Genomic DNA, 12,187 nt, shown 5'->3' with positions numbered 1-12,187 from the left:
TCCTAGAAAAGGCTCTGCCCTGTTCCCTGAGGAAATGGCCTCCACAGACAGAGGGGTGAGGGTCAGAGGCTCTACGGCTTGCAGCTTCTCTCTCCTGGATCTGAACACAAAACCCACAGCAGGTGAGCAAGGGGCCAGCTCAGGATTGCTTGTGTTTTGGTCCTTGCCTGGCTCCTGGGCCCAGGAGCGTCTCTCCCAGTCACTGTAAGGAAAGGGAGTTGCCCACAGGTGGAGACCAGGGTCAAGGGCTCCATGGCTAGCTGCTCCTTTACGCATCTGTGTGTGACAATATCAGACTTACCTCACAGGTTAGATCACCCAGGTAGACTTCCCCAGCGCTTAGCTGAGTACAAAGCAACAGACCCATAGTGGGGGCACCTCCTTGGCTTTATTGAGAGCTCTAAGGCAAGACTCCAAACAAGGCTGTCCCAGAATTGTCCCAACAGGCCTGTCCATCCCCAGGTCCTACTGCCACTTCTGATTAGTGCACACCATCTTCAATAATATTGTTTGCAACCTTCAGTCTCTCTGTCGTTTCTTGATTCCTTTCCAAATTTCAGTGGAGTCTCTGGCCTGAGCCTCTTGTTCTGGGATCTCTTCTGCTTGAGAGTAGCTGCTGTCCCCTCCATTAGCACCAGGTCCTTGTTCCTCACACTCATCACTGTCCTCCCCAGAATCCTCACTGTGGTCCTCTGACTCATCAGTGTCATCCGTGTCCATAGGCAGACTGGAAGGGAGGGATGGACCACAGTATAGACACAGGCCAAGTACAAGGTTACCTAGTAGACTCACCCTATAGAAGCCCTCAAGCAGAGGACGCTCTGACCCCAAACCCTTCCAGCAAGCAGCTGCTTCACACTTAAGCCACACCCACAAGGCAGGAGGAACAGGGTCAAGGTTCCAGAAGCAAACTGGACTTGAGTGATGACTCAAGTGTAGACTCACAGGACCTACCGGGTGCTGGCCACAGGTCTGTTGAGGTTTGCAAACTCCCGCCCGGAGTCCACGTCAAAGGGATCTGAACAAAGAGAGGAAGGCGACTTCTAAGTGATTTCAGGGCAGAGCCAAACCAGTGGCTCTAGGCTCCCAAGGCCCTGGTGTGCCATGATTGCATGCCAGGCCTCACCGATGTTCTCCTCCTCAGGGGTGTCCTTGGTGCTAGCCAAGTACCCCTGTTCAGCCTCTAGCACCTCCTCTGGGCCACAGCAGGCAGCGTACTTATCCAGAAGCTGTCGGTTCAGGTCCAAGAAGCCCTTGCCCCACTTAAACTTCCGAAGCAAAATGACAGCAAGGTCTGAAAAGCCTAGTGGAACAAAAACCAGAAAGATGCCTGAGACACATACAGAGAACACAACTGTATGACCCTGCCTGTTAAATGCACCTGCTATCCCAAGGAGTTGTCACCTCCTCTACGATCCCAAGGTTCCTCTCATTTGCTGAGAAACAGCCCTACTATACTAGTCTCTGTGTCTAATGGGGTATCTATCCATCCGGGCCCACACAACATCCAGCGAAGACAGCTGTCCATTTTGCCTCTGGCTCCCAATATAGTCTCCTCACATCCCACCCCATACCCCACCCCACCCTCACCCCCGCTCAGAATCTACCAAAGAACTCAGTCTTGGGGTGGGGGAGGGGAGGCAGGCAGAGGCAGGCCCCAGACTACCAGGCTAGGCCTCTGGCAGACCCAAAATTTACCTACAATGCAGAAGGCAGCAGCGAAAGCTTCCACACAGGAAAGTTTGCAGGGCCGGCCATAGTTGACAGGGTTCGCAGCTACGAGGTAAGGTAGGAGCCGCAAGTGGCTCCCTCGCATCTTTCCAAAGGGTGTCTCATCCAATTTGGCCCAAGAGCAGTCTATGACAGCGATCCCTGACTGTGCCACCAGTTGTCTGTCAAAAAGTGTAGGGTAGGTTCTGGGCCTCAAATAAGGCATGTCCAGGGAGACTGGCTTCACTACGGATGAGATATCACTCTGGTATTTCCAAACTATGGTTTACTGCCGTGGATATAAAGAGCCCCCTACTAGCAAGCTTAGAGGCAGCAGTTGAGGGTAGCTGGACAATGTTTACTTTACACAACAAATATTTCTCCTGGGCTTTTCTAGACTTTAGCCTTGCTCTATGAAAAGGGTCAAGTTAGATACAATTCTGCCCATGTGAAAGACGAGAACATCCAAGACTTCAAGCAAGGCTTGAAGAAAATGATACTCCCCATATGGAGCTATTTAATAAGGACGATGGGGAGGGCACTCCAACCCTTTTCCAAGCCCTCCCCGATCCCCAGGCCTCTGGTGTCTACCTGTCTGCCGGAGACACGTACTGAGTGCCTACTGGGCTGAGCACCAGACCGCCAAATCTTTGGCTCAGGCGCAGGCAGCGCACAAGACCCAGACGGGCCAGTTTGCGGCCCGTGCAGCGCTTGGGGTCACAGTGGCCAAGCTCCCACATAGCCAAGGCACAAGGCAGCGCCGCAGGGTCCGGGCCACTCTGGTTCTCGGCCTCTTCAGTCTGCACCGATGCTACAAGGAGAGAGAGAAGGCCGGGTCCTCAGCGCCTGCTCCGAGGCCGGACCCGCTGCTCCGACTGCTCCAAACTCACCGCGCAGCGCAGCGCCCACCTCCTCAGCGAAAGCATCCAGAGAGCGGCCAGGGGGTCGCCGAACACGACCGCCCTCTGTCTTGGACCCGCGAGCAACCTTCTTGCGGCCCATAATGTTATGTGAAATCCTCAGCTCCGTGGGTCGTTCCAAAGCATGTGCGCCTGCGCGCTCGCACAGCTTCCGGTTTTGAGTTAAGTCAGTTCCTGCTGTCGCTCACGTGACCGTGCGACCCTGGGAGCGATGGCGGGGCGGCTGACTGGCTTCCTGATGTTGCTGGGGCTCGCGGCGCAGGGTCAGTGGCTTCACGCGCATAACCCCCCGCACGCCGGCGTCGCCCGCGCCTCTGCTTCCAGCTCACTGCCTCGCTCTCTGCAGGGCCTGCGCCGACACATGCCGGGAAGATGAAGGTGGTGGAGGAGCCCAACACTTTCGGGTGAGCCCATCGCGGTCCTGCGGCTTGGGGGCCGGGCGTGGCTGGCTCTCCTGACCTTCTTTGTTCCATAGGCTGAATAACCCGTTCTTGCCCCAGGCAAGCCGACTTCAGCCCAAGAGAGAGCCTTCGGCTGTATCTGGTGAGCGCGGGAGGGTGCGGAGCTGGCCGAGGTGCTGACTGAGGGGGCCGAAGAAAGCCCTCTGTTCAGGAGGGAAGGGTGCCTTGGATGAAGGACTTTAATAATGTACTCGCTGGAGGCTTACATATTCGTCAAATTTGAGTGTTTTAAATGCTTGGGAGTATACACTGGAACTGCAATGCCCTCTCGCTCCCAGAGCTGGCGATTACCTAGGGCTAGACAAGCAAGCTCTCAAGCCTTGTGCTACATCCCTAACTTTTGTGTTTTTAAGGCAAGAGACTTTCATAGTAGACTCAAGCTGACTTCCAACTTGTGATACTAAAGTCTTCACTTTCCATAGGTGCTTAGACCGATTAGGAGCTGCAGGGGTGTTGGGCATGAAGACTTAGCTGACAGCTGCACTCTGGGGATTTGATGACCCACTATCTGAGGTGTGCTGGGCACGATGGTTTGTAGTAATGATCCCTTGGAGAAGAGGTAGCCCACGGCTGGGGCTCCTGAAGCTGCGGAGAGCATTTACCAGTCTCCTCCAGCAGTGGACCAATCAGGCTCAACTGTTATCATCTTCTCTTTTTATAAGGTAACACTGTTTTGAGGGCAGTGTTGGGACAATCCTGATAGACACAGGACTGCTACCATCGCAGTGTGTGTGTGTGCGCATTGTGCACACGCATAGGATGTGGAGACTTCTCCAGTCTTCCAAACTAGCTTGTACCTTCCTTGGTTGGCTAGGAGGGGCCAGATGTTGCCAGAAACCCAGTACTGCAGATTTATTTACTTACTTACTTATTTACTTAACTTTTTGGTAGAGAGTAATGTTAGAAAGAAAAAAAAAAAGAGTAGAGAGTGTACATGGACTGTCACAAGACTGTCACAATCCCAGCACTTGGAAGGCTATGGGAGGAGGATCATTAGTTCAAGACCAGGCTTGGGCTACACAGTCTTGTTCCAGGACAGTCTTGGCATGAGAGAGGATGGAGAGGTGGGGAGAGGGTTGAGAGAAGCCTACTTGGTTGAAGGGTTATTCGGCATAGGAGGAGATGGGTTGCAATAAAATGCTTGCTTTCACATGTGTGCTGCTTCCTCACAGCCACTCTTGGCAACCCTGTGTTTTAGAGGAACTTGTCAGTTTCAGCTACATCTGTTGGTTGCATAACTGTTACTAATCATCCTATTTTTTGTGAGGTTGGTAGCAAATACCCCAACTTTTTTTTTTCTCTAAGATTTATTTATGTCTATGAGCACACTGTAGCTATCTTCAGACACACCAGATCCCATCATAGATGGTTGTGAGCCACCATGTGGTTGCTGGGAATTGAACTCAGGCCTCTGGAGGAGCAGTCAGTGCTCTAACCGCTGAGCCATCTCTCCAGCCCCCACCTTTTCTTATTTTTCTCATATAGTGTCTGTTCCGCTCCTTCACTTCAACCTGTCTGACATCAGCGGTAAGGTATATTTGCTTAGGAACAGCAGAGTCACCAGAACTTCAGAGTATGCACTTGAGGTCCTAGGTTGAGTCCCTGGCGTACTTCCTCAAAAAGGCAGCCATTTTCCTAAATTACAGAACCTGCAGGAGAATCAATGGACCTGTCCTAGCAGGAACACCAAGTGAAAGCCACTCAGCCTGAATTGGGAGGATATCATACAACAGCTAGGTGGAGACAGGAATGACAATAAAGTAGCTAGAGACAGGGACGAGGAAGACCTGCTACTGGCTCTGGTTGTCGAGGCTGCAATAAAGAAGATCAAGGCGTAAGAACTGACTGTGCCTCTGAGTGAATGAGCAGCCAGTTGGAGCATGTGACCAGAGACATGAATTACGAAGCTGGGCCTGAGAGGTACAGCAGTCCTTTCTTTATGAGGTTGCAGTTTAGGTTTTCTTCCTTTCTTTTTTTTTTTTTTTAAAGATTTATTTATTTATTATATATAAGTACACTGTAGCTGTCTTCAGATACACCAGAAGAGGGCATCAGATCTCTTTACAGATGGTTGTGAGCCACCATGTGGTTGCTGGGAATTGAACTCATGACCTCTGGAAGAGCAGTCGGGTGCTCTTAACCGCTGAGCCATCTCTCCAGCCCCCTTTCTTTCTTTTTTAAGATTTATTTATTATATATAAGTGCACTGTAGCTGTCTTCATGACAGCAGAAGAGGGCATCAGATCTCATTGCAGATGTTTGTGAGCCACCATGTGGTTACTGGGACTTGAACTCAGGACCTTTGGAGGAGCAGTCAGTGCTCTTAACCACTGAGCCATCTCCCCAGCCCCTAGATTTTCTTTTTTAATTTTTTCATTCTTTGAGACAGGGTTTCGATGTGTTAACGATGCGTGTCCTGGAACTCACTCTGTAAGCCAGGCTGGCCTCGAACTCCTAAAGATCTGCCAGCCTTTGCCTCCCAAGTGCTGGGATTAAAAGTGTGTGCCACCACATCCAGTTCATTAATTTATAATTTTTGAGACAGGATCTCACTATGTAGCCTTGCATGGCCTGAAACTTGCTGCATAGATCAGGCTAGCCTCAGGCTCAGAGATCTGCTTGCCACTCCCTACCGAGTGCTGGGATTAAAGGCATATGTTACTAAACCCCACACCAACTTAAAATTCTAAACCTCCATGGTTGTCACATTAAATGTAAATATTTTAACTGAAAATTTAAAAACTCTCAGCTGGTTGTGGTGATTCATGAGACACACAGACATACACACACTCCAACAGACCTTTCTCGGCTAGAGGATAGTCTTACCAGTGGATCTAGAATTTTAGTCTGTGACTAGGTTTTGGAAGGTTATGGACAGCCTAGACAGACACTGAGCGCCTCCTCCACAGGAACAGGCATGGGTGTCCTGCCAGACAAGCAGTTCTGTGGTCTGGAGAGTTTTCCAGTCCCTAGGAATTAGGCCAGCCATATTCTAACATTCCCCATCATACAGGGAAAGGAACTTGATGCTTAGTGCCCCCTGCCTGCCTTGGCTTCTAGCTTTAGGGGCAGCAGAGACTTACACCTATGCCGTCTCCTCTCCCCCAGGGCCCCCGCATCTCTTCAGACTCGCTGGCAAGTGCTTCAGCCTAGTGGAGTCCACGTGAGTGCCAGGCAGGCAGGCAAGCTGGCGGGTGGAGTGGGTCTAGCCCGCAAAGGCCCTGATGTGCCTGTGCCCCCAGGTACAAGTATGAATTCTGCCCTTTCCACAACGTGACCCAGCATGAGCAGACCTTCCGTTGGAACGCCTACAGCGGGATCCTTGGGTAAGCTGGGCTGGGCGGCGGTGGTAAGTCTGCCCCCTAGGCCCCCACATCATTGCTTTGCTGCCTCCCTTTCCCCCAGCATCTGGCATGAGTGGGAGATCGTCAACAACACCTTCAAGGGCATGTGGATGACTGATGGGGACTCCTGTCACTCCCGGAGCCGGCAGAGCAAGGTGAGGCCCATAGGGAGTGGAGGTGGCAGAGAGCAACCCCCTGCCTCTACCAGCCACTGAGGCTCTCTTTTCAGGTGGAGCTCACCTGTGGAAAGACCAACCGACTGGCCCACGTGTCTGAACCAAGCACCTGCGTCTATGCATTGACATTTGAGACCCCTCTTGTCTGCCATCCCCACTCTCTGTTAGGTAGGCCTCTGGGTAGGGGTGGGTCCAGGGAAGGGGAGGATAGGTAAGACTACAATGTGTGGCTCCTGCTGGTCTGTAGTGTATCCAACCCTGTCAGAGGCCCTGCAGCAGCGCTGGGACCAGGTGGAACAGGACCTGGCGGACGAGCTGATCACACCGCAGGTGGGTGCACACTCGGGGTGGGGGGGTCCCCTTTCCTATGCTACCAGGTACTCCTCCTACCTCCTCCACCTTCAGGGCTATGAGAAGTTGCTGAGGGCACTTTTTGAGGATGCTGGCTACTTAAAGGTCCCAGGAGAAACCCACCCCACCCAGCTGGCAGGAGATTCCAAGGGCCTGGGGCTTGAGACTCTGGACATTTGCAGAAAGGTAGAGTCTGGGGACAGAGGGAAGTTTACAGTGGGTTTCTAGTCTCGATAGCTCCCGCCAGGGTTTGACCAGGCTGGCACTCTTGTCTAGGCACACGCAGAGCTGTCACGGGAGGTACAAAGACTGACAAGTCTGCTCGAACAGCATGGAATCCCACACACTCAGCCCACAGGTCAGTCTGCCTGCCCTGGTAAGCTGCCAGCCACACTTGGGCCTGCAGCTCTGGGGCAGATCTGTATCAATCTCTGTTGTTCTGGCAGAAACCACCCACTCTCAGCTCCTGGGTCAGCAGCTCCCGGTAGGTGAAATCTCAGAGCAGTTGCGGGGCGACCCAGGACTACGAGGGAACATCCTGTGAGCCAGGCGGCCATGAAGAACAGAAATGTTCTGAGCCTTGAGTGTCTTTTCAGAGAGAGGCCAAGTGTGGTCTCAGCAGAGTGCACCAAACTGGTGTGGTGTGGACATGGCTTCTTTTGGCATCTTCTAGGCCAGACAATATCACTGACAAGAGGGACCTGCTGGCCAGCCTTTGTTGTGCCCAAAGATCCAGACAAAATAAAGATTCGAAGTTTTAATTAATTCCATACTCATAAAAAATAACTCCATGACTTCTGTAAACCATTGCATAAATGCTATTGTAAAAAAATTTAAACAAATGTTAACAACTTTAACAATTCACTAAAGTAATGGGTATGTATTATAAATATGACCATCTGGGTTAAGAAGATCCCATTCACATAACATTCTCAACTAATTTCTGAGAACAAATGCACACAAAGGCTTCCATAAGTTACTCCACATGCGCATCCACACTGCGGGGAGGCCTGCCAACCAGGTACACAAGACTTCGACACTATCATTTACTGTCACTATTTAACACTAGAGAGTTAGAAGACAACAGGCATCAGGACAATGGTGGGTCTCAGTTCCTAGACCCATGGCCCCACCTCCATTACCCACATATGGGCCTTAAGCCCCCCTCTCGCTTCTTGGCCCTTCCCACCCAGGGTAGATCCTAGAAGCCTCGGCTCATGAGAGGTCTGGAATAGATGGGAAGTGGCCCCTTCTGGGAAGTTCTTTGGTCTTCCCCTCGCACCTGTCCTCAGAGCGCAGTCTGACTCCAGAGGAGCAGATGCTTGGGGAAGCTCCCCTCATGGGATGGGGCCCAGTGTGCACTACCTCCTGCCTCCCCAGCCATAACTGCCCCAGCCTCAGCCTGGAATGTCAGCCCAGGAGGAGTTAACCAGAGTAGTTTACATACAATCTAAAGCTTAATGCTTGTTACTGTTACAACTTGAAATTGTTCAGATGAGCTACCAATCACAAACACTGTCCTGTTACCACAGAGACCAAAGGCCTGACATGGGAAACAGTGCATAAATATGAATAAAAATAAACAATCTTAAACCATGGTAACAGTAGCACAAAATACACATGATCTAGGTATTGAGCTAATAAATCATTATCACTATAATTAAAAAACAAAAGTCACTGAAATCAGGTCAATAGTTACCTTATTAAGTAGTGGGCTAGCTGTGGAATGTTGAAGATCCATTTCCTTTAAAATGATAGGCTTTTTCTACCAGTCTGTCTTATATTAAAAAATGCTTTTAAATTTCCTACTATATTAAATACATTCTAATTTGGTCACTGATAAAAATGTTTTATCTAGTCACTTTGCACTTAAAAAATGCTATTAAAAGTCTTTGGCAAAGCCATAGGGAAGGAGAACCACTTCGAGGCCTGGGCAGAACCTGCAGGTAGGATACCTACCCTGTCTAGGTCTGCCACCATGGGCAGGGATCACCTGGACAGAGGTCTCCTCCCTAGATTTCCAGGAGCAGTCCCAGTCTTTACTGTGGAGGGCTGAAGTCTCAGCAGAACTTGAGCCATGGGCCAAGCTGTGAGCAGCGCCCCTGCCTTCGCCTTGGAAGCTGATGGGTAAACTGCAGCGACGCTGTGGTTGCTGGTCGTGTGATGAGTTCCAGTAGTGTCTGGGTGTGCAGCTCAGGTACCGGATGTGTGCTAAACTCATGGCCTCGTGCCGCCGGGCACCTCTGTATCAGCTAGAGGTGAGGGTGGTCACAGTGCCGCAGACTGCAAGTCTCAGGGTCACAGCCCCTTTGTTCAGCACAAGCTGGGGCGCCCCAGGCGACGCAGAGGTCACAAAGCACCGTTGCCATTACAGACAGGACATCAGAGCACAGCTCCTCCCCGAGTAGACCTTGGACTCCTCTGAACGTCTGATTCCTCTGCTGCATTTTTCATTAGCATGAAATTGTCTTTCGAGGGAGAAGAGAAAACCCAATGAACCAATTCTTCACTTCTCTTGCAAGGCACAGGCACTTGGAAGTGGCCACGGATCACATAAGTGCGTGACAGTTCTGGATATCACTCTGATACTGGAATATAAAACTCCACCTACATGTGCACCAGCACATGTTTAGGAAAATTAGTTCCTTCCATAAAATTAAGAACATCTAAATGTATATGTGTCTTTCAATAACCACTCTCTGCTTATAAATACTATTTGTTTGCACTTAATTTTAAAATGTAAAAATTCTAGTTCTTCACTACTAGATAAATGTTCCTTTCCTAAATAGTTTCAGAATATGAAATCTAACAGAGTTACCATTACTATGAGTTAACCACAAACTGATAGGAAACTTCAAGTTCACAGTATACTTATAAAGCTTCATGTTATCGCATATTAAAAACCATGACCTAGAAAGCAGCTTATACAATTTATAACGTCTAATTCCTCGGTTTACAAAGTGCTTTGACAAGGCCTGACCTCCCATTGGCCTGGCCACAGCAGCCTCAGGACTGGGGGCACCAAAAACATGCCACACCTGCCTAGGGACAGGCAGTGGGTTTGGTGGTGCTTCAAAGGTTTTTTGATAATACCTTGACACCGATGGTGGGACATGGTAGGGAAGAAAAGTATTATGAAAGGCTGTTGACAGTGGGCATGAACTCACATCCCGGCGTGGAGCTCTGGAGGCAAGTTCCGATGCAGTGGCACATGGCATGCCCAGGTCTTTGTACTGCTCACCAGGGAAGGAATGGGTCTGGCTCTGGTTACCATGGGAGGGGCTGGCCCTTGCAGTAGGGGCACTCAGGGGTACTGGCTGCACATGGTTCGCATAAGACACGGTGCTGGCAGGGCCGCAGGACAGTGCCATGGGCCCGCTCCTGGCAGGCCACACACTGTTTGGCACGGAGTTGGAAGATCACCTGTGGGGAAGAGGAGGCCGGTAAGTGTGGGGACCCAAGGTGGCCCTGACTGAATGTGTAGAGCAAGTGAAGTCCTGAGTGGATGTGTACAGCTGACACAGACATGACCAAAGCCTTTCAACAGAGGCCAGCTGTGGAATCAGCAAAGCCTTCCTCTGGTCCAAGGATGAATTTAAAAGCTGACCAGTGTGTGCAGAAACTAGCAAGTACATGCACTTTCCTCCTCTCGGGTGTCTGAGACTGCTCGCCTACAGGTCCTACTCTGTGTGCTGTACATAATAAACACCAAGACTCTGGGTCTCGGAGGTGGTTAATATGGCTCAGTCAGTGCTGACACAGCCCACCTGCTCCCAGCTTTTCTGTGTCCACGTGTTGGTCCTTTAGTGTCTGTCCTTCTTTCCCTTGCTGCCCCTAGTCAGGTCAAGGTGCCAGGCTATGCAGATCACACTGGGTAAGACCAAGCATACTATGGTATCAGAACACTGGGCCACAATCCTTTGAGCGACAGGCCTGTGATGGACACTTGGCCAAGGACCCACAGGGGAAAGCAGTTAGTAGGAGACACTTGAGATGCCCCCAGCCCAGAGTGTGAGTGTGAGAATGAGTGTGTGTTTGTACCACATGCACAGGAACAGGTGTGTGCAGAGAACAGGGTCCTGAGGCAGTCATTACAGCCACAAGCAAGGCTGGAAGCAGGGTACCCTCAATAGGTACTAAGTGGGATCTTGTGGCTGAAAGTGGCCTAAGGGGCCAAGAGGTTGTATCTTGGAGACAAAAGTACATGTGGCGGTGGGACCTTGGCTCTGGTCAATGGGACACATTCAAGAAGCACCAACTAGTCCATGCAAGGAGCCAGGGAAGAAGGAGAAGCAATGTTTGGGCAGGTCTCAGGCCCCTCACTAGCTAGTCCCCTTTGCCCTCCCCTGAAGTGACAGCTACTATGTGGCAGGACTCACCCCATCCACAGCCTCCAAGTCCAATCGCAGCTGGCTCTGGAGAGAATGCAGCTTGGGGAGAGGGATGTCACTGATATCACCCAAGCTCCGAAGCCCTGGCAGTGAGGACAAACCCAGGCCCTCTAATTCTTCCTGCAGCTGCTTCACCTGGGCCTCCACCTCTTCTTTCCTCTGCAAGGCCAGCTGCCGGTCACTGTCCGCCACACGGGCTCTTTCCTTGGCCTCCTGAGCCTCTCTCTGCCAGGCATCACAGGCCTGAAACCCAAGACATCATGTAGGAGGCGGCTATGCCTGGCGGTCCACATGCTCGCCTGCCCTGCCTGTGTAAACAACCCCCTTTCTTCCCTTGCCTTCCCAGCCTCCTTCCCCAGGCTTACCTGCTTCACTTGCTGCCAAGATTCTTCCCACTGCCTGATCTTCCTCTTGGCCTCATCCAGCTGTCGCCTGACCCGTGCCAGCTCAGCACTGTTTGGACTTGCACTTGAGGAAGCCGAAGGGCCAGAGTTCAGAATGGGGGATGGGCTAGGAGAGAAGCTGCCAGAAACAAAGTCCCAGATGCTCCCAGGGACGCCGTTCAAACCTGAGTTTAGGAGAAACAGGGATGATAAAGCTCATGCTGCACCCAAGGGCTGAGGTGCCTGCAGACGTTTCTGTCCCTTTTGGCCTGGCCACCCACCTTAGTACCCTGTAAGTCACTTGCTTATGACTGCTGAAGCCTCAGCTTCCAGGCTGCTCCCCTAAATGAGGCTCAGGAAGATCAGAGTGAGCAGCCCTAGCAGTCCTTATTTAGCAGATCCTGGAGGTTCAACAGTGCTCTAGTTCTGAGGGCACTCAAGTATGTTAACT

General features: G+C 51.2%; 3 protein-coding genes across 19 annotated transcripts in view; 1 reads left to right on the top strand and 2 right to left on the bottom strand.

Moving 5' to 3' along the window:
* Positions 1–368: 368 nt before the first annotated feature.
* Positions 369–2,774, bottom strand: Tsr3 (TSR3 ribosome maturation factor). 4 transcript variants are annotated; one of them, NM_001399519.1, is made up of 6 exons: positions 2,601–2,764; positions 2,302–2,521; positions 1,699–1,892; positions 1,127–1,303; positions 955–1,018; positions 369–727 (listed from the first exon to the last, which is right to left on the bottom strand). In NM_001399519.1, the coding sequence occupies exons 1-6, from the start codon at positions 2,710–2,712 to the stop codon at positions 520–522; spliced, it is 975 nt and encodes a 324-aa protein (NP_001386448.1). In that variant the 5' UTR covers positions 2,713–2,764; the 3' UTR covers positions 369–519. The 4 variants fall into 4 exon arrangements, with proteins under 4 accessions (NP_001386448.1, NP_001386446.1, NP_001101738.1 ...); NM_001399517.1 differs by having other exon boundaries at positions 2,323–2,521; NM_001108268.2 differs by having other exon boundaries at positions 2,302–2,764.
* A 19-nt stretch (positions 2,775–2,793) lies between these two features.
* On the top strand, positions 2,794–7,745 carry Gnptg (N-acetylglucosamine-1-phosphate transferase subunit gamma). Of its 5 annotated transcripts, NM_001100493.1 has the most exons (11): positions 2,826–2,893; positions 2,977–3,034; positions 3,106–3,173; positions 6,200–6,254; positions 6,334–6,417; positions 6,497–6,590; positions 6,665–6,779; positions 6,859–6,941; positions 7,017–7,148; positions 7,239–7,320; positions 7,409–7,745. In NM_001100493.1, the coding sequence occupies exons 1-11, from the start codon at positions 2,842–2,844 to the stop codon at positions 7,504–7,506; spliced, it is 921 nt and encodes a 306-aa protein (NP_001093963.1). In that variant the 5' UTR covers positions 2,826–2,841; the 3' UTR covers positions 7,507–7,745. The 5 variants fall into 5 exon arrangements, with proteins under 5 accessions (XP_006245997.1, NP_001093963.1, XP_063124637.1 ...); XM_006245935.5 differs by having other exon boundaries at positions 2,794–2,893; positions 7,239–7,727; XM_063268567.1 differs by lacking the exons at positions 2,826–2,893; positions 3,106–3,173 and having other exon boundaries at positions 2,980–3,034; positions 7,239–7,727.
* Unkl (unk like zinc finger) overlaps positions 7,705–12,187 on the bottom strand; it is a 46,099-nt gene continuing 41,616 nt past the window's right edge. For 9 of the 10 annotated variants that reach the window (XM_006246057.4, XM_008767609.3, XM_017597602.3 and 6 more), the window contains 3 exons: positions 11,719–11,921; positions 11,342–11,596; positions 7,705–10,385 (listed from right to left, as the gene is read on the bottom strand). In XM_006246057.4, coding sequence (XP_006246119.1) covers positions 10,230–10,385; positions 11,342–11,596; positions 11,719–11,921 — 614 coding nt within the window. In that variant the 3' untranslated portion in view covers positions 7,705–10,229. Of the gene's footprint in view, positions 10,386–11,337; positions 11,597–11,718; positions 11,922–12,187 lie in introns of all 10 variants that reach the window. The other variant, XM_063270091.1, reaches the window with a different exon arrangement.

This window comes from Rattus norvegicus, chromosome 10 (assembly GCF_036323735.1).
Source record: "Rattus norvegicus strain BN/NHsdMcwi chromosome 10, GRCr8, whole genome shotgun sequence".
Lineage (NCBI taxonomy): Eukaryota > Metazoa > Chordata > Mammalia > Rodentia > Muridae > Rattus > Rattus norvegicus.
Note: the sequence above shows the minus strand (reverse complement) of the source record. Positions and strands in the feature narration are given on the sequence as shown.